Here is a 21,533-nt window from a genome sequence, read left to right on the forward strand (position 1 = left end):
TCATTTAGAGTCATGATTCCCCCTCCTCTAACAGTGCTGGGAGAAAACTGCAGCACATCCAGGAAAGGAAAAGAATTACATTTCAAGTTTTTTTTTTACAACATGGAGATCGTTGAGAGCAGTGATCCTCCTCTCCAGTAGCATCGATCTGCGGTCACTTCTGTTTCATCAGCGCATAAAACCATTTTGGTGTTTCGTCTTGTGAGTCAGATTTGGAATTGGTTGTGTTTTAGTTCGCTTTCCCGTCTTTTAGAGGAGCCGTGATACATGGAGCTCACAAGAGGAGATGGCACATGATACTGGGTCCAGGAGAACAAAACGGGTTTTTAGCAATGCATCTTTTTGCTGCCACCGAAAGAGAAAATATGTCACTAATCTGAGGCTGCGTTTCAAAGAATGTGCAGAAAGTCTAGAATTTCTCAGTCCACAACTTGCAGTTTATGTGTGTGTGTGTGTTGCCCTGTGATGGACTGGCGACCCGTCAAGGGTGTAGCACTGAATGACAGCTGGAGATGGGCACCAACCCCCCGCTGCCACCCTGCAAGGATAAACGGGTTTATACAACCGATGGATGGATGGTACTTGAAATCTGTCAACACAACAGGACAACACAGGAATTGCATTTTTTCTTCTAAATAAGAACATAAATGCATACTTAAAGCACTCACTTTACGTCCGGAATGGTTTTAGTATCATGTCACTTTGACCGGCGGAGGCTCTGCTTTGGTAAGGAGGAAGTGAGGCGACAATATGTCTTTGAGGTGTTTTTATTTCGGAGCTCCAAGTTACACCACCATCCTCATCAACAACCACACTTAGTGAAACACAGCAGCTTACACTTATACCTGAGGCAAGTTCCACTTACACCAGGTGAAGGGGTGACCACCAAAAAAAGGACAAACAAACACTATTTACACAAACCTACCAACAATAAATGCTCCAACAAATATTGACATGCATACAAAAACTAAACTATTCTAAGGTCAATCAAAAAGTAACAATAACAAAATAAATCCTCAGAGTGTTACCCCTCTTAATGGAAGCTGGTATGTTCCAGGAGCATTTGTCTCCCTCTCTGCTCCACCTTGCTGAGACACACCCAGAAAGGCAAGTACTCAATTAACTCAAATTGACTAATCTAAATCAAAACAAACTGACATCCCCCCCCCCACATTCTCTGAACAGGAAAGATGGCCAGTCTCCCTACCCAAAAAGAATGTTCACCAAATGTCAAAGTAACTGAAATAAAGAACTGATACAAAATACATTTGAACTGAAAATAACATAATATCAATAATCAACATGGGATGGAACCCCTGGTCTCCATCACATATCAATTACATGAAAATATTATTAATTTACCTAAGAGGCAGATTTACCTAAATCTTATTTCCAGGGTCAAAAATGATCTTTTTTTTTTTTTAAGTTCTTTTGTTGATGAGAATTCATGCAATCATTAAAGTTACATTTGCCGTCTTAACAGAAACATCAGTGAAGTCCAGCTAATTACCTCACAGAAATGTAATTGGTAATGAAATATACCTCTGACCAGGCCTGTCAAAGTATCAGATCTTACTGGACGATAAATTGTCCCAGAAGTTATTGTGATAAATGTTAATATTGTTTTCGAGACCAATTTCAAGTAATTTAACAGCATGATGATGCAATAACACATTGTCAAAGATTAATGTCACTTTAAATTTGAATGAACATTTAACACTGGAACTGGAAGACATTTTAAATATCCAAAATAAATAAATAGAACAACAGAAGTAAAGTAAAATAAATTGTGACGTCTCTGTACACAAAGTTGTTCAAGAAAAGGGGATGAGTTGAGACCGAAGCACCAGATGGAAGACTTTTGTCATCCAGTTTTTGTTAGAAACAAAGAAAGAAAAGAGAAAAACAATAAATCATGCAAATGGAAATTGCTGAGCTCGCTTTAATCCATCATGCGACTAATTGATTTATTGCGACGGGCCTACCTCAGAGTATAAAAATATTTAAAGCATCAGCTGAAAGTTGCCGCCTAATCACCAGAACTCCTCATTTTTTACCTGGTTCTCTTACACTTTCTGTCACTTTCCGTCTGCAGGTGTCGTTCTTTCTGTTCATTGTGTTTGTGGTCTACACCATGCTGCCCTTCACCATGAAATGGGCCGTCATCGCCAGTGGTATCACCTGCCTTTCACACACCGTCACCCTCAGCGCATGCCTGACCTCCACCGCTACAGAACTGGAACCTCTGGTGTGGCAGGTGAGACCGACACTCGTCCGTCCTCGAGCATTCGAGCGCGCTTGCCAACCGTACGGAGGAAATGGACTTTTTAAAGAACTTTCTGCCTCGCCCGCAGACGTGAGGTGACTGTGTCATGAGCTCGCCATTTGGGTCTTTTGAACAGCTGGATGATTGTGCGGCCGCTCCATTACCTTCTCTAAACATAGCTGCTGAGCGCACCCTCTGCATAACTAGAAACGATGACACAGAGTATTTTAGACAAAGTCCATGTTATGAAGTAGCTGACCCATCACGACGCAGCAAATTCAGACGTAAAGTAATCTCCAAGAGCAATAACATAACAGCCTGAATAAAAAAACGGCAACTCATAAGGGTGCATGTGATTGTGCAGCGCACGCGTCTCTGAAGCTGGTACCCGCTCACACACGCTCAGACGCTCTGCAGTCAAGCCTCACAGTAAACACACTGATAGCACTCTAATCACGGTGGCTCTTCTCAGTCTTGTAGACACTGAACCTCTGCATCGGCCATAAAACACACTGAGAAACGTTCATTACCCTCGGACACAGCAACAAGGATAATCTATTGATCCGCGGATCCTCTTTTTAAAAGGCTTGAGGTTTGGATAATGACAGAGAGCTAACACAAAAGTGTGTGCTCTCCTGCTTTTATGAGGTAATAATACACCCTAAGTGGACGGCAGAACACAGGGGAACATTTCAGACGCGGACATAAACGCGACGTGGATTGTGTGCGGACAATCTTTTATGGCTGCTGAGTTGATGTATATGCGGCGTGTGTGTGTGGCAGATCCTGGCCAATGTGATCATCTTCACCTGTGGAAACATGGCCGGGGCGTATCATAAGCACCTCATGGACTTGGCGCTCAGGCAGACCTATCAGGACACCTGCAACTGTATCAAGTCTCCCATCAAACTGGAGTTTGAGAAGCATCAACAGGTACAAAGTCCAAAATCTAGAGTTTCTAGAGAATGAATTGATGTAGAAGAATGTTTAAAAACTGGTGCAAATGCTTATTATTTGCTGTAGCGACTAAATATGGCAGAACTCAGCTTTTTATTAAATCTTAAATATAGTTTTACATGAACTAGAGTTAATTTCTGTTTTTTTTTCATTTGGTTTTATCGGATTAATGCAGTGGAAAAGCATGGACTTACTAACGGCCTCTCTGAAAAATGTTCACCTTATAACAGGAACTGTACACATTGTGAAATTTGAGCTTAAATTTGAGACTGTAAGTCAGAAAGTAGCCACTGACAAGACAGACTTTATTCAGCAGAAAAACCAACACTACAGTGGGTGTAACACTGAGCTCCATTTGTGGAAGTCAGATTTTCCAGGTTCCCAGGTGAAAATGCAACAGGAACACCTGAACTCATCGTTCTGAGTTCAGATCAGAGTCCCATTCCCAAAATGGCCGCCTAGCATGCAAAACAAAAATTTTAAGTGTAAACTATTTTACCGTAGCTGATAGTTTGTATCTTATGAAGCCAGTGGAAATTATAACTAAGCATCGTGAACATGTTTTTCCTTTTTTAACACATTTTTTTTTTTTAGATTTTTTTGGCTCTAGTGGCCTTTATTTGATAGTCAATTGACAGGAAAGTGGGTAATGAGAGAAGGGGGAAGACATGCAGCAAGACCGGGAATCGAACCTACAACAGCCACGTTGAGGACTAAGGCCTCCATATGTGGGTTGTGTTTAACCCCTGCGCCACCACAGCACACCCCACATGTTATTCTTTTTGCATGTGTTTGCACTCAAACATTTGTAGGTAAATTATCACCTGTTATTAGCACAACAGTTGGCAAAGCCCACTTGTTTTATCATATGCAGCTAGAAAGCTCAATTAGTTGTATTGTAGTTACTACACCCAAGTTCTGAGACAAACACAAGATGGCAACAGTGTACTAGCTGTTAGCTGGCTAGCTAAATAAGATTAGGTAAGTTTAATTGTAAGTCGAGAACTATCTGATTTCACAGCTAATAGTTTTCACAGTAACTCACAAAGCTCAAAGCACAACCCTACAGTCCTCCCCATATCCAAAACGGATAACTACAGGGTTTTTCCAGCCTTATTGTTTCCAGTCTGTCCTGCACTATAAAGAGCCAAATTAAAATTTAATCGCATTCTGGTTACTTCAAAGTTTTGTCAGAGAAGGGAAGTTGGTAGGTCAGCCATGTCTTAAGTGGCATTTTGCTGTGACATTTGCTTGACATTAACGTCTTTGTCGTGACATTAGGCATTCTTCCCGACCAGGGAAGTGACATATAATATTACACAAATAATTGATGGTCTGCTCAGAGGTGGTTCACTATGATGACCTTTTTTTTTCTTTTTGTCTAACCCTTATTAATGACAAAATAAGCAATTTTCCTATTTCAATTCAGGACAGCATCATATTAGTAGCATCAAACTAAACATGCCAGCTACTTGCTGCTATTTTGTTCTCTATTTTGCCAGCAAATGAAATACATGCCTACAATTATAGCATACTTGTGCTGGCTCTCTCTCACACTAAGATGCAAATCATTAACTTTTTTTTCCTTGGCATATTTCTGGCATATGTTTCTCTGCAGTAGTTTGCGTGTGGGAAGAAGTGTGTGCATGTTAAAATTAGCGCAGATACATGCAAATGCCGGTTCATGACATTCACATGAACCGAGCCGAATCTCATTCAGCAGCTGACTGCGGATCCTATTAGTTCATTAGTCAAACACACAATTAATAACACTACAGCCCTTCAGGCTACCATACCCCCCTCCTGCTGCGCGCCGCGTTCAAACTGCTTCGGTGCTGAATAAGTAAATAAGAGAGGATGGTGTGCCTTTCTATTTTTAGCGCGTCCCCTCAAACCGAGCCCCTCTCCAGACTTAATTCGCTGCTATGTTTTAGGAAATGAGCCCGTGGTGTGTGAACAATGTAATGACCCTCTTTCACTGTGAGCCGCAGTTGTGAGTCACATAACTGTGTGCGATTTGCGCGCGGCGCAGGCAGGTGCTCGGTCAGCAGCGTGCGCGCGCGGTCACGCACACAAACTCTCACGCTCGCACACTCACGCCAAAATTGAGCTGAAACAACCCCTCCATCTGATGCGTCTGGAGAAGAATTGAAATAACGAACTTCTATAACAGTGTTTCATATACTCTCATGTTTGAATAATACAGTAACTATACAGTTTGAATAACACAGTAATACAGTAACTATTGTGTTATTTTTAGAAATACCAAAACAATAAGGAACTTGTAGCGCTTATTTCAACGCCAAAAGTCTAACTGCTGGATTCAGTTTTGTGTCACCAAAGATGATTCTAATTATCTAAATAATTTTCTTTCAAGAAATCAGAATTTGATATTTCTTTAAACTTCAGCTTTCTTTCTTTGGGCTGGTTTGTTTTCACATGTCTTGTGTGCTGCGTTGAGAAAACATTTGCCGTGAATCAAAGTTCTAAAACTGAACTGATCGAAAGAACTGATAGAAACAATGGTAACTCAAAGAACTTGTAACTTGCCAGAAAAGAAAAAATGAGAACAGAATAAATCATTTCACTTTATAAGATTATAAACTTTCTTTCTGTAATTACTCGTGCCATGTGTTTTGAAATTTGTAAAGGTTTTTCAAAAGTGGTTCAGACAAAAATGTAAATGTTTGGGGAAAAAACTTAAGTATGTATTTAGAAAAGAAAATATTATTCCTAAATTTATGTAAGAAGCTCTTGGAAAAAAAAGCAGCTAATGTCGATTTAGATATTTTAAAAATCTTTAGATTTTATAGACTAGTATTTATTGCTCTCAAAATTATCCTGTAGGCTTATTGGATAAAAAAGTTTTCAGTGGGATAAAAGACTGTGTTGTTTTTGATTATGAAACACTACATTACTGTTATTGACCAACACCAAACATTTGAAGACTCAGCTGATCTAATTTTGTGTTACCCTTGAAATAAGAATTGAAAAGATTTCACAAGTCATATCAATACAATAAAATATCAATCAATAAAATATTATTTTATTATTACAACTATTATGCGGGACCTACGTTAAAGCAGGTCTGTGTTGGACAATATGCAGCGCTTTAAGAAAAGTATTCATCCGTTCATCAGTGTGAGAACGACTTTATCTCCTGTGAGTCACTGGCAACCTGTTTGCATATTCATGCTTCTGGTGCGGTAAAGATTTTCAGAGTGTGGGTGGAAAGAAGGAGTACCTGGAGAAAACCCACGCGGGCAACGAGAGCACGCAAACTACACATCGGAGCACGAGCCAAGAACGGCGCTGCTGTGAGGCAACTGAAATACGGCTCTGCCTCCTGGATTTCATTTCTGCTTCATTGTTAAGCCTCACAAAACTTGATCTGTGACTCATTCCACGCAAAGCAAACGCACCCAAGGCTTTAAACAGCCTTACAAATTCTGAGGAGATGGAGATAAAAAAGAAAGGAACAAATGGTCAGACCTGCAGCGGAGAGTTAAAAACTGGAATAGCCAGCGACTGGAGAAAAGCGTGTTTTGTTTGAAATCTGAATTTCGAGGGTGCAGACGAGGACTTTGGCATAAAAAGTTAATCACAGGACAGCAGAAATACTGAAGGAGCGTTTAGTTCGCCGCCACAGTGACTGACTTAGTTACACACGTCGCTTCATCCCTGCTTTTTTTCCTCGCCTTAGGCAGGGGTCAAGATGCATTTAATTGAAGTAAGAATTAATATTTAAACTGGAAAAAAATATGTTTCTCTTGGTTTTCACCCTCATTACCGGCAGATAATGAAAAAATCAGAGTGGGGTAAAACAGTCCTTGCTCTTCTGACGTTGGCCTCCAGTTCTCCCTGATAAATTAACTCCAATAAGCCATCATTAGAGAGAATTAATGACAGAGCTATATTTAGGAGGTTAAATAATTAGAAACTGAAGTGAGAAACAGAAATAATGTATCAACTGAGTCTCTGTGGTGGATTTTTGTGCTGAAATCATTAAAAAAACCATTGCAGTCATTTGACTTTTCTGTCGGAGACCCTTTAAAGTAAAAACGTTTTTGTATTTGTGAATTTTTTTTAGGCTCTGAAAAAAATCTACAACATGTCAATAACAAGGTCAGACTATGTCCAGTAACTGTAAACGTTTCTGCAGCTTTGATTAGTTTAATTTCTAGCTACAAAGATTTCATAACAGTTCAGTTCAAAAGGTAATTTTCTGTAAAATGATGAGATGAGATGATGAGTTCAGTTTTTTTTATGATTCTAGACTGCATTTTATTATCTATAAATTTCAAAGTTTAAAATACTCAGGCATGAAATGGATAATCACTAAACAAAAGTTCTTTAAAACTACAGTTTCAGATGAAAACCTCATATAATTTTCCACTTAAAGGGGCAGTATCATGTCAAAGTCAACTTTTTTGGGCTTCACATCATGTTACAATGTTATTCCTACATCAAAAACACACCTGGAGTGCTGCTTCGATTATTCCATAAATGTTTGAGAAATCCTTTAATCTCCATGGCAACCATGGAGATTAAAGGATTTTAATCTCCTTGGTGCTGCGGTTTCCAAGCTACCTCTTCACAGAGCACCCCTCCCCTTTTCAGCTCCTTCAGACTAGCCAGCAGCAATTAGCAAACACCTGGTGGATCTGCGCATCAGCAGAACTCGTTATATGAGCTTCTTCTCAGTAGAACGAGCAGGAGTGTTTAAAGAGACAGGGACAGATAATGCCCTATTTCAAGGCATTAAATCTGAAAGTGAAATTTATTTTACTGCTACATATATATAGCACTAGTACATAGTGCTATATACATGCACTAGTACATAGTGCTATATACATGCACTAGTACATAGTGCTATATACATGCACTAGTACATAGTGCTATATATATGTAGCACTATGTACCTGGAAAACACATTAAACAACTTTATCAATGTATGTGCTCCTCTCACACAACATCCGCCTACATGTGAAGTTCTTGATTGTGTTGCTGGTGTAAGAGATTTTTTCATGTGTAGGAAAACTCTTCAGACACTCTAATGCGATCTGTTTGGAACTCAGTAAAAATCAGATTTGTTTTTTTTTTGTATGCGTTGTAGTCAAATGGGGAGCTGGCAGCATAAAATTCAGTTATATTGTTGGCCTTTAAAAGCCTCGTTCTTGGTTTTCCACACTCAATTTCAGTTTAATCTACCGGATTTCTCTTTGAGAGAAGCGAGAGCTTAATGCTTTTGACATAATGGTGCGTATTCAAAAAGAGTGATCCGGATCGGTTTGGTCCCGTCTCTGCCTGTCCAGGAGCGTCTACTGCTGTCCTTGCTGCCCGCGCACATAGCCAGAGTGATGAAAGCCGAAATCATCCAACGGTTGCAGGGGCCAAACTTCGGTCGCACCGAGAGCACCAACAACTTCCACAACCTCTACGTTCAGCGGCACACCAACGTCAGGTACGGCTCCCGCTTCCTCCCTCCACACATTTTAAAGGTTCTTATTCTCTGCTCTCATCTGGGGGCCTTGATCGCTCCTTCCTGTCCTCCCTCCAACCCATCATCATCATCACCACTCTTTTCTCGCCACCTTTTGTCCGACTCCTCTCTACCTGCTATTAAATTTGGATTTCTCGCCTTTTTCTATGTCTTAAAAATTTTTTTTTGGCCTTCCATTTTCCTATCTTTTCCTTTCCGGTCATCTCCTCTGGTGTTCTTACCACACTTCTTTTCATTACCATGGTGAAGTTCAGCTGAAATTTAACTCGTCCTGTTCTCCTGTTTTACTCTGTCACTTTACAAAACAGAAAAGGAGCTTTTGTCCTCGGCTCTCAATGACATCCCTCTCTGTGCGGCGAAGGTTTATCGTCACAGCACAGAGGCCGCCGATCTTGGCTCACGATGAGAGCAGCAGTCCCCGGAAAACCTGTTCTTTTTTTTTTTACGTCATCCCAGAGCTTCACTCAAGAGGCTGTATTTCTGTCCAACTCCAGCCTCAGCTGGGTTTATGGGTGAATGCGAAGTGTCCTCGCGTTGATCTCGCTATTATTCCTCCACTAATAACAAATTCTCCTATGGTCCAGCGGGGAGAGGAGGCCAATTTCTTTTCAGAACAAGGAACAGACACTCAAGGACACGCACACACGTCTGTGTTGCTTTACTGGGATCTATGCTGCCTAAAATGCTTTTTCTTTTGTGATGCTGCTCAAGTTCTTTTTTTTTTTTTTTTTTTTTGACGACAAGCTGGGTTTATGGAGTGTCGTCTGGTTTAAGCTACAGATGATGACTGAGCTGCCCTAAAATGGTCTGAAATGATGCCAATAAAACATTCCCACACATAGCAATACAATACAGTACAAACATATAGCGATTAAAGACTCAGCGTAATGCACACACTGCAGAAGCACAACATCTTACCAAGTATCTTTGGTCTAGTTTCTAATTAAAATATCTTGGTTTAATTGAAATAAGACAAAACTGACTAATGAGTAACCTTTCAGCGAAATATAGGCAACAGAGCTTGTTGTAAGTTAATAATTCCTTAATGTTGATGGAAAAAGTACCAGCAGAAAAATGTCTTGTTATAGCTGAAATACTTCTTTGTATCATTAATAAATAAGTTAATATATCTCGCTAAAAAGTTACTTGAAAGTTAGTTTTGTCTTGTTTAAAGTGTGCTAAGATATTTGCGCTACAAATGAGACCAAAAAATATTTGGTAAGATTTTGTGTTTTTGCAAGTGGAATATTTATTTATGAATCGTAATGTTGTGCAAATGTTGATTTGATTTAATGAAGTGACTGTGGATATCAGCAGATATTTTATACTAACAGAGGAAACATGAAAAGGAAAAACAAACAAACAGGAAAACGAGACATTTTCCTGTCAGAAAAACTTTATGCTCACAAACAACCGTAGCCCTAGTTGCTAGAGCTGTCTGTTGATGTTGAGGCATTAGCTGATCTGTTCCCCTCCTTCTTTGGTTTGGCTCATCCCCTATGGCTAAGATTCTTTCTTCTAAATTTTGCGGGGCAAACAGAAACATTTTACTTTGTTACGCTACTAGAAATCTAGAAATCTAGAATTCTACTAGAAAGCAGAGTGATGGATATAATTTAGTGAGAATCTCACCAATAAGTGTAAACATGCTGGTTTTTTGGGTTTAATGTCTTTTATCCTCTAATAGTGAACTCAAATAATGACCATTTCTGAAAATAAGCAACTAAAACACATAAAACACGTTTTAATAACATCTCTGTGTTGTTTGTTTCTATTTTCTGCAGCATACTCTACGCCGACATTGTGGGCTTCACTCGGCTGGCCAGTGACTGCTCCCCTGGTGAACTTGTTCACATGCTGAATGAGCTGTTTGGCAAATTTGACCAGATTGCTAAGGTAAAACAACTTCATATCTCACACCTGCATGTCTGTTTTCCAGTCAAATGAGTGATCAAATTCTAAACATCACATTTCATCTAAAAATATTTATATTTCAGGTAATTGTAGCATATTAAGATCAGACTTTCTGTGTGCTTGTCTGGGATTGAAATGTAAGGATTTGATGAAAAAACTGATTTTTATTGCAGACTGAAGTTTTAAGAGCTTGAGTTAGAAGTGTGTGACAATTCATACACGTAAGAAAAAAACTTTTGGGACATCTATTAAGGAAGATTAAAGTTTCATTTTCATCTACAGCAAAGAAAGTGCTTTTTAATGTAAATTAGGTAGCTCTTAATTACTAAATTTTTCATGTCAAACTATGACAAGAAGAATGTAAACATCACTGGTACTGAGAAAAACAGACTGAAGTCCAAATCCAGCTGCCTGTTACACTGAACCAGATTCGAAAGCAGCGTGAGTTTTCCCAACAGTTGTTCTTCCATGGTGCGTTCAGGTACAGCTGATGTCCAGTCAGTTCTGTATCGACTGCTTTTTGTAATTCCAAAACATGCTGATAAAGTTGAATTATTGTCGGATTATTTTAACTTTCTTCGTTCACATAAAAAAAAACTAATAAGAAAAAAACATTGTTTTTCATTTTAATATATGAAAAACGTAGCGAACCATGACTGTAGGTCCGAAGTCCTGCACCGAATCGCCGTTTTAAAATAATGGATGTTTCAGGCTTAATCAAGAGATTTTTGTTTCTTTTAACCCATTATTCAATCGCTGTATCCCTGTTTTACCCTCTTCAGGCTGGGGAGGGGTCGCAGCTTTTCACATTGCGAGATTGGGAGTCGATTCTGGACCGGCCGGGTCCAGTCAGAATGTATTAGCTTACCCGACTGCACTGGACTAATTATTAAACAGCCGAGGCGACAATTTCTATTTCCGACCAAAAGCTGTTTGAGCCCAGAGAGCGGACTCGGGGAGTGCGTGCGTGTGTGTGCAGGATGCCCACAGTGAATGCCAGTCTCCTGGTGCTCAGCTATAAGTTGAGTCAGGCTTCCTGAGCTTCGTGTCCAGCTACTATCTCCTCCTGAAGCTGCAGTTACATAAAACAAAAAAAACCCAAATAAAAGCTCCAACGGTGAGCTGATACTCATCCCACATGTGGAATAAGAGCTAATGTGTTGTGCATGTGGGCGACTGATTTTTTAGGCTTGATGAATTTGAGTGCGAGCGTCGAGTGAAAGTGAGGAGTAAGATAAAATATTAGCCATTAATAAAGACATCTCATCAATGCGGGTGTGGTTTGTTTGACTCGTTCTTGAAGGAAAACGAGTGCATGCGGATCAAGATCCTGGGCGACTGCTACTACTGCGTGTCCGGACTCCCGGAGTCGCTGCCAAACCACGCCAGGAACTGCGTGAAGATGGGCCTGGATATGTGTGAGGCCATCAAGTAAAACACCAATTCCACCCCCCGCCCCACCACCACTAACCTCACCGACACCCCTTCCCTCTCCCACTCCTCACTCTTCTTCTTCTTCTCCTCCACAAACACAAACAAACAAACAAACAAACACTCGCCTGTTAGACAGATTGAGCAGAAGGAATGCCAGATTAAATTCCAGCTCTGTTTAGACACAGGGGGAATTCAACAGGATAAGCCTCTGAACCAACAGTAAAACTTCAAGAAGATGAGTACACATCGTGGTTTATGTTGTTTCCTGTTTTCTTGCTCTCCGTCTCTCTATCATGCATAGAGATACGTATTATTTGACGGACAGATGTGTTTTTGGCTCGCCAGCGCTGACCTTTAATCACAGTCGGCAATTATGCCTCGCATAATTGCGGTTTGTGGATTTCACTGTTGCTTTTTTTAAATTTTTTTTATTGTCCAACAGATTTTAATTAGATTCTGGACAAAAAGCAGTTTCTGTTTGGTGTGGACTCAAACTGCGGTCTACTTTGGCCTCTGATTTGTTTTTTGTTTATTTTATCAGAAGTACTTTCAAAGCCTTGCAAAAGCGTTCACACACCCTGAACTTTTTTGTTGCAGCCACACACTTCACTGTAATGTATCTGGACTTTATTTGTCAGACCAAAATAGTGCATAATTGTGAAGTGAATTGTATTCCATTGTAGCTTTTGCTGGATGTTTAAGCACACAACTAATAATCCCCTTGCCACTATACAGTTCGACCCAACTCAGCTATAATCTACACGGTTTAAAGGTTCCTCCATTGCAATTGATTATCAACTTCAGTGGGTGGGGTTGTCATACCAAAGCGTTTCCAGAGTCTGAAGAGCATCACGATGCAATCTACAGTTGAAAAGTAGCTTAAATTAATTATGGCGTAAAGAATCTTTTATTTATTCTTACCATGCTGTCCCTTTAAATAAACTAAACTTGTGACACAAGCAGAACACAATGCAACAATGGAGGACATGGAAGCTACGATGAACAGCCTGTGGCTTTTTTCCAGACTCAAAAAGAGGAGAACAGCAAGAAAAAGGTTTGAGAAGTTTTTACGAGACGCAGGTCGAATCCTTGTAAGCGAGTCGCTCTTGTTACGCCATAGCAGCCAATCAGTGCTTACTCCACTTGAGATTGTAGCCTTTCAATAACATCCCAGATGATTTGCACCTGACTCACCCTGCGGTTACAACAAGCAGCAAGACGGAGCTGAAAGGCATTAAACAAAAGCTGAAAATGGGAGAAGTTACACCCCTACCTTAAGCATTGGTCTAAAACCGGAAGCAGTAAAATCTTTGTTAAAATAAAATGTTGGGTTTGGTCACGTTCAGGCACAGTGCCAATAGGTTGAATTTTTCAGGTTCCATCTAAACTCTACTCCAGAACTTCCATAATCCTCTTGGTTGCGTCTCTAATTAATTAGATCCTACCAGTTTAGGTGGCCGACCATATTGTCTTCGATGTCTCAGAAGACGAACTGAGCAGACCCCTGAGAGACGTTCAACACTAAAGCTCTAAAAAGAATACACTGAAGTCTGTGGTTGCAACATGAAGGGGATTCGAACACATGACTCCTCCTGTCCTTGGATGTAACCCTCCGGTGAAAACAGAGGTCAGAGGTCTGTTTCTCCTCTGTCCCCCTGTCCACAGGAAGGTCCGCGACGCCACCGGGGTGGATATCAACATGCGTGTCGGCGTCCATTCTGGGAACGTCCTCTGCGGCGTGATCGGCCTCCGCAAGTGGCAGTACGACGTGTGGTCGCACGACGTCACGCTGGCCAATCACATGGAGGCGGGAGGAGTGCCGGGGTGAGATTCCTCAAACTGAAGCAGCAATTTCACAGCAGTGTTTGTTGGTAATTACTGTGCAACCATTACGGTGGCCCCTAAAGGACAAACGCACTTTCAGTGAAACTTGGAACATGAGACAAGTCTGTTATAATTACACCTATTATAGCATTTTAGTAAATTATAGCTACCTCAGTTGACTAAGCAGCTCTGCATTAGTTATGTCGCCATTAGGTCTGCCTGCCTGGCGCTGTAACAAGCTTGTGAAAATTGGCCGGTGGGTCGGTATACGCTTCTCTGAAAATAAGCTCTCTGGTACCGCAGTGTTGTCTCACCGGGCTGCTAATGGTTTGTGTCCTGCTAAGAGGTATTTGGAGGGGAGAAAAAATAATAATAATAAAAAAAAAGACCCACATCGGCTGAAAAAGTAAAAACAAAATGTATTTCCATCTTCTTCTAACTGTGCGCGCGAAGGTAACAGAGATGAAAAGGGAGAACTGCAGGCGGGAGTGGTTCGAAAGCCGGCGAGCAAATAACCTGCTTTTTTTTTATAAAAGCTGTCAACAGGGTGGTGACGCAGGAACTTCGCCTCTCATTATGTGTCTGCTCGTTCATCTCCAGGCGGGTCCACATCTCCTCGGTGACGCTGGAGCATCTGAAAGGCTCGTACAAGGTGGAGTCCGGAGACGGACAGAGCAGAGATTCCTACCTGAAGGAACACAGCGTGGTCACCTACCTGGTCATCAATCCCAAGGTGACATGCCACCGCATGGAAACTCACCTACCAGTGTCACAACCTGTAACAATTAATATAAATGACTGGAAGTCTAATTATCTGCAGTGGAGGGAACAAAAATAACTAACTACCTCCATGCAGATTTATTCTGCTGTGTTTTTTTGTTGTTTTTTTGCATTTAGATGCAAAAGATGATTAGGGCCAATGTAAAAAAAAAAAAAGTCTCAGAATTGGAAACAGTACCGTATTTTCCGCACTATAAGGTGCACCTAAAAACCTTCAATTTCCTCAAAAGCCAACAGTGCACCTTATAATCCGGTGCGCCTTATATATGGACCAATATTGAGCCACAACAGGTCTAGCAACTACGGTAAGCAGCCGCCGACTTCATTTTTGCCCGTAGAAGAAGAAGCGCGCGGTGCATGCTGGGATAGTTGTCAGAACGCTGGTTTGTAATCTATTAATAAAGTTTGACTGACCCATCTACCTACCGACCATATAGAATCGGGTCGTCTGCAGGTCATTTAGCACCACGTTCTCCATGAACATGCTGTGCGCGAACGGAGAAGGGTGACTGACCACCGTCTGGCCACGCCCCGGCTCAGTCGCGGTTGGCTCTCCTCGTCGACCGGAGTCGGACTGTTTTGTTGACATTCACTTTCGTGCAGCTCCATCTAGTGGATGCATAACGTAACTCCAGCCTCTGCTGTAGCATCTATTGTATGCGCCTTATAATGCAGAAAATACGGATTTGCTTCATGAAGTCAAAAATCACCACAACCCCGATGAACCCCATATATTTCAGTTTAATAATAAAAAAAACATTCATCATTTCCTGAACTACTTTCTGTTGGTTTATCTCAGCAAACTTCAACCTTGTGGCTTTGACCCACTTCACTAAAACACTTAAAAAAACAATTGGGAAAGATTTTTTTTATCAAATTGACAAAAGGAACTGGTCTCAATAAGCAATAAATCAATTAATCACATCATAAGTTAAAAGGAGCTCAAACTTTTCTATTTATGTAATAATTATTTTATCAGAAGTACTTTCTCTACCACAAACTGGACGATAAAAGTCTTCAGTCTGGTGCTTTGGTTTCAGCTAGCCGTTTGTTTTTGTTTTTGTTTTTTTAGGACAATTTTGTTTGCAGAGACTTGATAACTGATTTTATGTCTTGTTTCTGTTGTTTTATTTATTCATTTTGAATATTTAAAATGTCTTCCAGATACGGTGTTTAATGTTCATTAGAATTTATAGTTTATTGATCTTTGATAATGTGTTCTTGCTTTATTATGTCATTTCCATTATATTTTTTGAAAATGGTAGCAAAACAACAATATTATAGTTTATCTGAAATAACTTCTAGGACAACCAAAATACAAAAAAATATATATAATTTGAGAGCAAATCAAAACAAAATCTTTTTTGAGGTGGAGTTGAGCCACCACAGTCCAAAAATAAAATAACTTTTCAAGACTGAATCTGAAACTAAAGTATCGATCAGCTGATATCGATCCGATTCCGACTTGGTATCGATACTTTGGATCAATCCAAAACCATGGATTTTATTTTTGTAAGTGATTTCATTTTTCATAATTATGAGAAGGACTCATTCAGCTGGTCTCCTTCTCAGATCTAAGCAGAAATATAACAATACATTTTAGTTGAATATTTTTATTTTTTGAAATTACTCATCTTTTGGGTACATTTAAAAACCTTTGTTCTTCTTCTTCTTCATTTTCCGCTCTAGACAAGTTATATTTTCTCACTCGGGGGCAAATGCTTTTTTTTTTTTTTTTTTTTTTTATTAAAAAAAAAAAGGTCACATAAAAGCCCAATAAAACAGATAAAATGGCTGTGATGTGATAAAATGTGGCAAACTTTTTACAATGCGCTGTTTCGGGTAATTATAACGAGACAAAACAGCCAAAAAAAACAATCTCCCTCTGTACATTTGGAAACCCTCGTCAAGGTTAACCCAGAAAAAAAAAACCCACAGACAAATCATCTCCACCCTTCCTCCTGCTCCCGGATGCGCCACTAATAAACACCGACATTGTCAAGTAGTGGAAAAATAATGGAGTGTAGCAGTGACTAAATGCTATCAAATGTTGGCAGGTGTTTGGTCAGTCTCTCGGCCCGGAGAGGATTATGTTTACGAGCGCGCTCTCCGCCACGGGCGTATGAGAGGATTGTGACATTGTGCAGCTCCTCCTGACAAAACAGAACATTAAGGCTTGATTGGGGATATTTAAAGGACCTGACTCTTCTGTGAACCGTCCGTGGAGAACATCGCTTTTTTGAACAAAAAATAATTCTCCTGACATCCAGAGCGTGCTCAGATTGTTTGGCTTGGCAACAGACAAAAAAAAAAAAATTGAGCTTTAACCGGAGCGTAAATTGGCCAAAACGCACACTTTCTTTCTCTCTTTTTCTTTCCCTCACTCACTCTAAATAATGAGCAGGAAAACCTTTTTGCCTCCTTCAGGCGGTCTCTGTTCACCCTCTATTTAATCTGATGCATTCAGTTTATTTACACGGCTTACGTTTATCTTTTCCTCCTTCTACACCAAAATGTTGCCACTGTAATTAATACATTTTTGCACATGTCTGCTGAGCTTTTTTTTTTTTTTTCAATATTCTAATAAGTATCAAGACAAGGCTGCAGGTGCTCTCTGACATTTTCATTGAGCCCAGTCCAAACATGGTGCCTGTACCACAGAAGGTGTCATCTCTGCTGTCACTGTCATTAAACATCACCGTTAGAGCTGAAAATAGCCTCAGCCAGACTTTTGTGTGTATGTGCGTGTGTGCGCGCGTGTGGTTTGCGAGCGATTAAAACGCATCGCCCGAGGTGCAGCTCTTAATCCTCTGCCGATTCAACTCGAGTGGAGCTCTCTATATTAGCAGAAAAACACTCATCGCTAAAATAAACGCCGGCCGCTGCGTCATCCGCCGCTGAAAAAAAAGTGTTTCAAGTGGCTCTAAAACACTGACAGGCGAGTGGAAGGTGTGGAAGGCTGTCAAACTTCCCCAACTCCCTCCGTCCCAGCTCACTGTCCTTCTCGCCTTTACGCCCGCAGAATCGGTGCATTTTCACCTGTTGGGTTTCCTCTTTTTTTCAAAATGTTGTCCTCAGATGGAGAGGCACAGCCCGCTGCTGGGCGTGCGCTCCCGACCGTCTCTGGACGGGGGGAAGATGAGGGCGTCCGTCCGGATGACCCGCTACCTGGAGTCCTGGGGCGCGGCCAAGCCCTTCGCCAACCTCCACCACCGAGACAGCATGACGGCGGACAACGGCAAGATCAACACTACAGTGAGTGACCTGTGTCTGCTTGTTCTCTGCCTCACCCGCGCACAGACGGCCGGCGCTCACAGTGAATGCGTTTCATGTTCCAGGACGTTCCTATGGGGCAGTACTACTTCCAAAGAAGAGAAAGGTGAGACTGCTGTCACTCCTGGTCAAGGCACATGCAGCAGTTTGGCGTTTCCGCTTTCAAAACACCAAATTAAATGTGTTTTCATTGTGACTGAGTGCGATTAAATCAACACAAATAGTGCAGATTGCTTTTGTGGAGAAACTGCAGAAACTCAAAATCTTACCAAGTATTTTTTGGCCGAGTTTCTAGTTCATATATCTTAGTACATTTGAACTAAAACAAATGGGCTCACAAGTTAACTTTTCTGCAAAATATAGGAGCTTATTTAAAGTCAATAATTACTTAATATTAGAGGTGTGCTGATCGATCGGCCATCGATCATAATCGGCCGATTTCCGTGAAAAAGTGTATGATCGGTGATCGCCGATCACGGTCTCTTTTTGTCAATCACACAAACCGATCACCTGCATCTCATTTCGCAGCCTGCCCGTGCAGCTGGTCTCCTCTTTCCTTCACACTGCGCAAACGCACAGCAACAAATCCTAAGCGATGTTGAACTATAACGCACTGAGTGAATGGGGACGTTTGCGTGTTACGGCGGAACATTGAAGCACGTGGGGTGAAGCACGTCAAAATGCATCAACACTACGAATCTAATATGGCATAAAAACAATACCATACTTGACGGAGTTTGGCTACATCGAGGCTCACTGCAGTAAAAAAGACATATGGAGGATCAGATAGCAGGTAAAGCAGAGCACAGCTACAAACACTCACCCGGATTAGCATGACGGTCAGAAAGCTAAACAAATAACCCGCAAAATAATTTAAGTCTTCGAGCTGCGATGTAAGACGCTGGCTCTGCTCTCGCTGTTGAACCGCTGCTACGCGCTACAGGTAGTAATATTTCACAGACGGAGCGCCGCTTCTGCTCCACCTGGTAGTGACTCTCACACCGAACCTCTGCTTAAAGCTGCAGCATCTAACTTAAGAAAATGTATTTTACATACGTATTAAAACCTTCGCTGTCCAAACATGAGACAGATAATCTCTAAAAAAATAAAAAATAAACCTCCTCTGCCTCCTCCCTCCTCTGCATAATTACTTCGCTCAGTCAGAAACAGCCACTCAGAACTAGCAGTAATCAGCTAGCCGCCAGGCTATCAGGAATTTTTCATTCAGTAACTCAGGATTGTTTATTGTAATGGATCCTGTATTTGCCTTTGAATGTAACGTTTTATACTTGAATTTCTTGGGCAATGTTGAGAAGTTTTATTTTGACTTTTTGCATTATTTAGCCTCTTCAGAGCCTTCATATGTTTTCAGTCTGTTAAAGATAGTATTATCGATAGCAGTACAATTTGCACAATGCCTGTTTAGTTTTTTTCTTGGAAAAAGTTATTAAAAACAAGTTTCTAAGTTGTCTAAATTAAGGTGAATTTATGGTTCCTTTTTCTACATAGTCTAACCGGTAGTGCTTATGATTAAAAAAATAATAATTATGTGATCGGTATCGGTGATTGGTATCGGTGACCGGCCCTCATGTGTGATCGGTATCGGCAGGAAAAAACCTGATCGGCACATCTCTACTTAATATTGATGAAAAAGTGCTAATTCCACTGGCAGATTGTTTCACTTATAACATTTTTCCCATGTTATAATTGAAAGAATCTGCCAATAGAAGTAGTAGTTTTTCAAAGGCTTTAATTTGAAAAATTGCTGGTCAATCATATAAAAACCCCATGAAATACACTGAAGTTTGTTGACATTTCTTATCTTTTTCTTCTGCTGTGAATCATGTTCTTCTTTTCCTTTAACTGAAGATCCAAATCTCAGAGAAAAAGATTTGAGGAAGAACTCAACGAGCGAATGATTCGCACCATCGATGGCATCAACTCACAGAAGTAAGCTCAATGTCTGCTGAGAAACCCTCCTGTTTATCAAAGATAAATGATATAAAAATACAGATAAAAATAAATGCAAAGGAAGCTGAAAGTCAGTATCTCTTTCTGAACAGAAAAACATTTCATGTTATTAAGTCAAAGTTTTCCTCTCAATCAAAATGTGTTCAGGCAGAAACTGAAACTAATTAATCTGCAAACAGCAAAAAAAGCAAAAGACATCTTAAGACATGTTGGACCACACAAATGCAACTTTCTGGAGAATATTAACTATTTAGTGATGATTGTGTAGCTGGTAGAGAGTGGATGTTACTTTACACACTTGTGCTTTATTCTGAATCTCCACACTGCAAAAACACAAAATCTTACCAAGTCATTTTTTCCAGTTCCTAGTTCTAATGTCTTAGTTCAGTTGAAAAAAACAAAAACAAAGCTAACGTACAAGTAACTTTTCAGCAATAAATAGGAGATTGTTTTTAGTCAATAATTCCTTGATTTTAATAAGAAAGTACTACTTCCATTAGCTGATCATTTCACTTATAACAAGACATTTTTCCCATGTTATAAGTGAAATAATCTGCCAAAGGATTTAGTACTTTTTCATCAAAATTAAGGAACTGTTGACTTAAAACAAGCTCCTATATCTTGCTGAATATTTACTTATAAGTTAGTTTTATCTTATTTCAAGTGAACTAAGATATTTGCACTAGAAACTGGAAGAAATTACTTGGTAAGATTTTGTGTTTTTGCAGTATACAGTCTGGTTTGGAGGGAGGTTTCGATACATCATCCAAAAATAAAATAAAATAAAATATCTACAGAAAAACACACCAGATGAACCATGATGGGTACGAAGATATTTTAGGCAACACAAAGAGAAATTCTTAGAAATCTTTTAGAATAATGCATCTGATCAGTGTAGTTATGTGCAGGAATCACACAAGACACCACAATTTCCATCTTGACATCAACCGTTATCACCTATCCTCTCCTGAGGAAAGTTACCAAACTCGTTTATGTTAGTTCCTCCTGAGACCAAATCAAGGTGAAAGCCCCACCACCTGCAGCATCTCAGCTGGTAAATAAGGCATCAGGAAGAATGACTCGTCGTCCTGTGGTCTGTCTGCTCCCATTGTGTTTCCAGACAGTGGCTGAAGTCTGAGGACATCCAGAGGATCTCATTGTTCTTTCACAACAAAGCGCTGGAGAAGGAGGTAGGCGAAAGCACACACAACCGCAGACAGCTCCATCCACCGGGGAAACAAATCAATGGAATAATGTGGAATAAAACAGACAGTTTGTCACAGAGACACTGCAGGCTTGTCAGAGTCTCTGATCAACTTTGTCTTCCCACTTGCAAACTTTATCCTGAAGTTGTTGTTGTTGTTGTTCCGGTAAACATTTCAGGTCGTGTCTGCTTCTCTTTTGTTGAATTTTAGACGCATTTTGAAAAAATGGCCGCTGTGTCTTTGCTAAAGTATTAAAACCTCTTGAACTTTTTCACACTTTACTGTGTTACATTCACAAAATGAAATGTTATTTTGTGGGATTTTATTTGTGAGACTAACATAAAGTAGACTGTAATTGTGAAGTGGGAGGAAACAAACTTTTTTTCTGAGTCAATAGGTGAAAGTG

At 40.3% G+C, this 21,533-nt stretch overlaps 1 protein-coding gene across 2 annotated transcripts in view; it reads left to right on the forward strand.

Moving 5' to 3' along the window:
• The window catches only part of adcy2b (adenylate cyclase 2b (brain)), a 71,719-nt gene that overhangs the window by 21,517 nt on the left and 28,669 nt on the right, over positions 1-21,533 (forward strand). For both annotated transcript variants that reach the window (XM_008421438.3, XM_008421437.3), the window contains exons 3-13: positions 2,096-2,257; positions 3,050-3,199; positions 8,539-8,687; positions 10,511-10,622; positions 11,944-12,071; positions 13,740-13,898; positions 14,499-14,631; positions 17,757-17,933; positions 18,017-18,057; positions 19,821-19,901; positions 21,043-21,112. In XM_008421438.3, coding sequence (XP_008419660.1) covers positions 2,096-2,257; positions 3,050-3,199; positions 8,539-8,687; positions 10,511-10,622; positions 11,944-12,071; positions 13,740-13,898; positions 14,499-14,631; positions 17,757-17,933; positions 18,017-18,057; positions 19,821-19,901; positions 21,043-21,112 — 1,362 coding nt within the window. The remainder of the gene's footprint in view (positions 1-2,095; positions 2,258-3,049; positions 3,200-8,538; positions 8,688-10,510; positions 10,623-11,943; positions 12,072-13,739; positions 13,899-14,498; positions 14,632-17,756; positions 17,934-18,016; positions 18,058-19,820; positions 19,902-21,042; positions 21,113-21,533) is intronic.

The sequence above is a fragment of the Poecilia reticulata genome, chromosome 11, assembly GCF_904066995.2.
Source record: "Poecilia reticulata chromosome 11, P_reticulata-male-v2, whole genome shotgun sequence".
Taxonomy (NCBI): domain Eukaryota; kingdom Metazoa; phylum Chordata; class Actinopteri; order Cyprinodontiformes; family Poeciliidae; genus Poecilia; species Poecilia reticulata.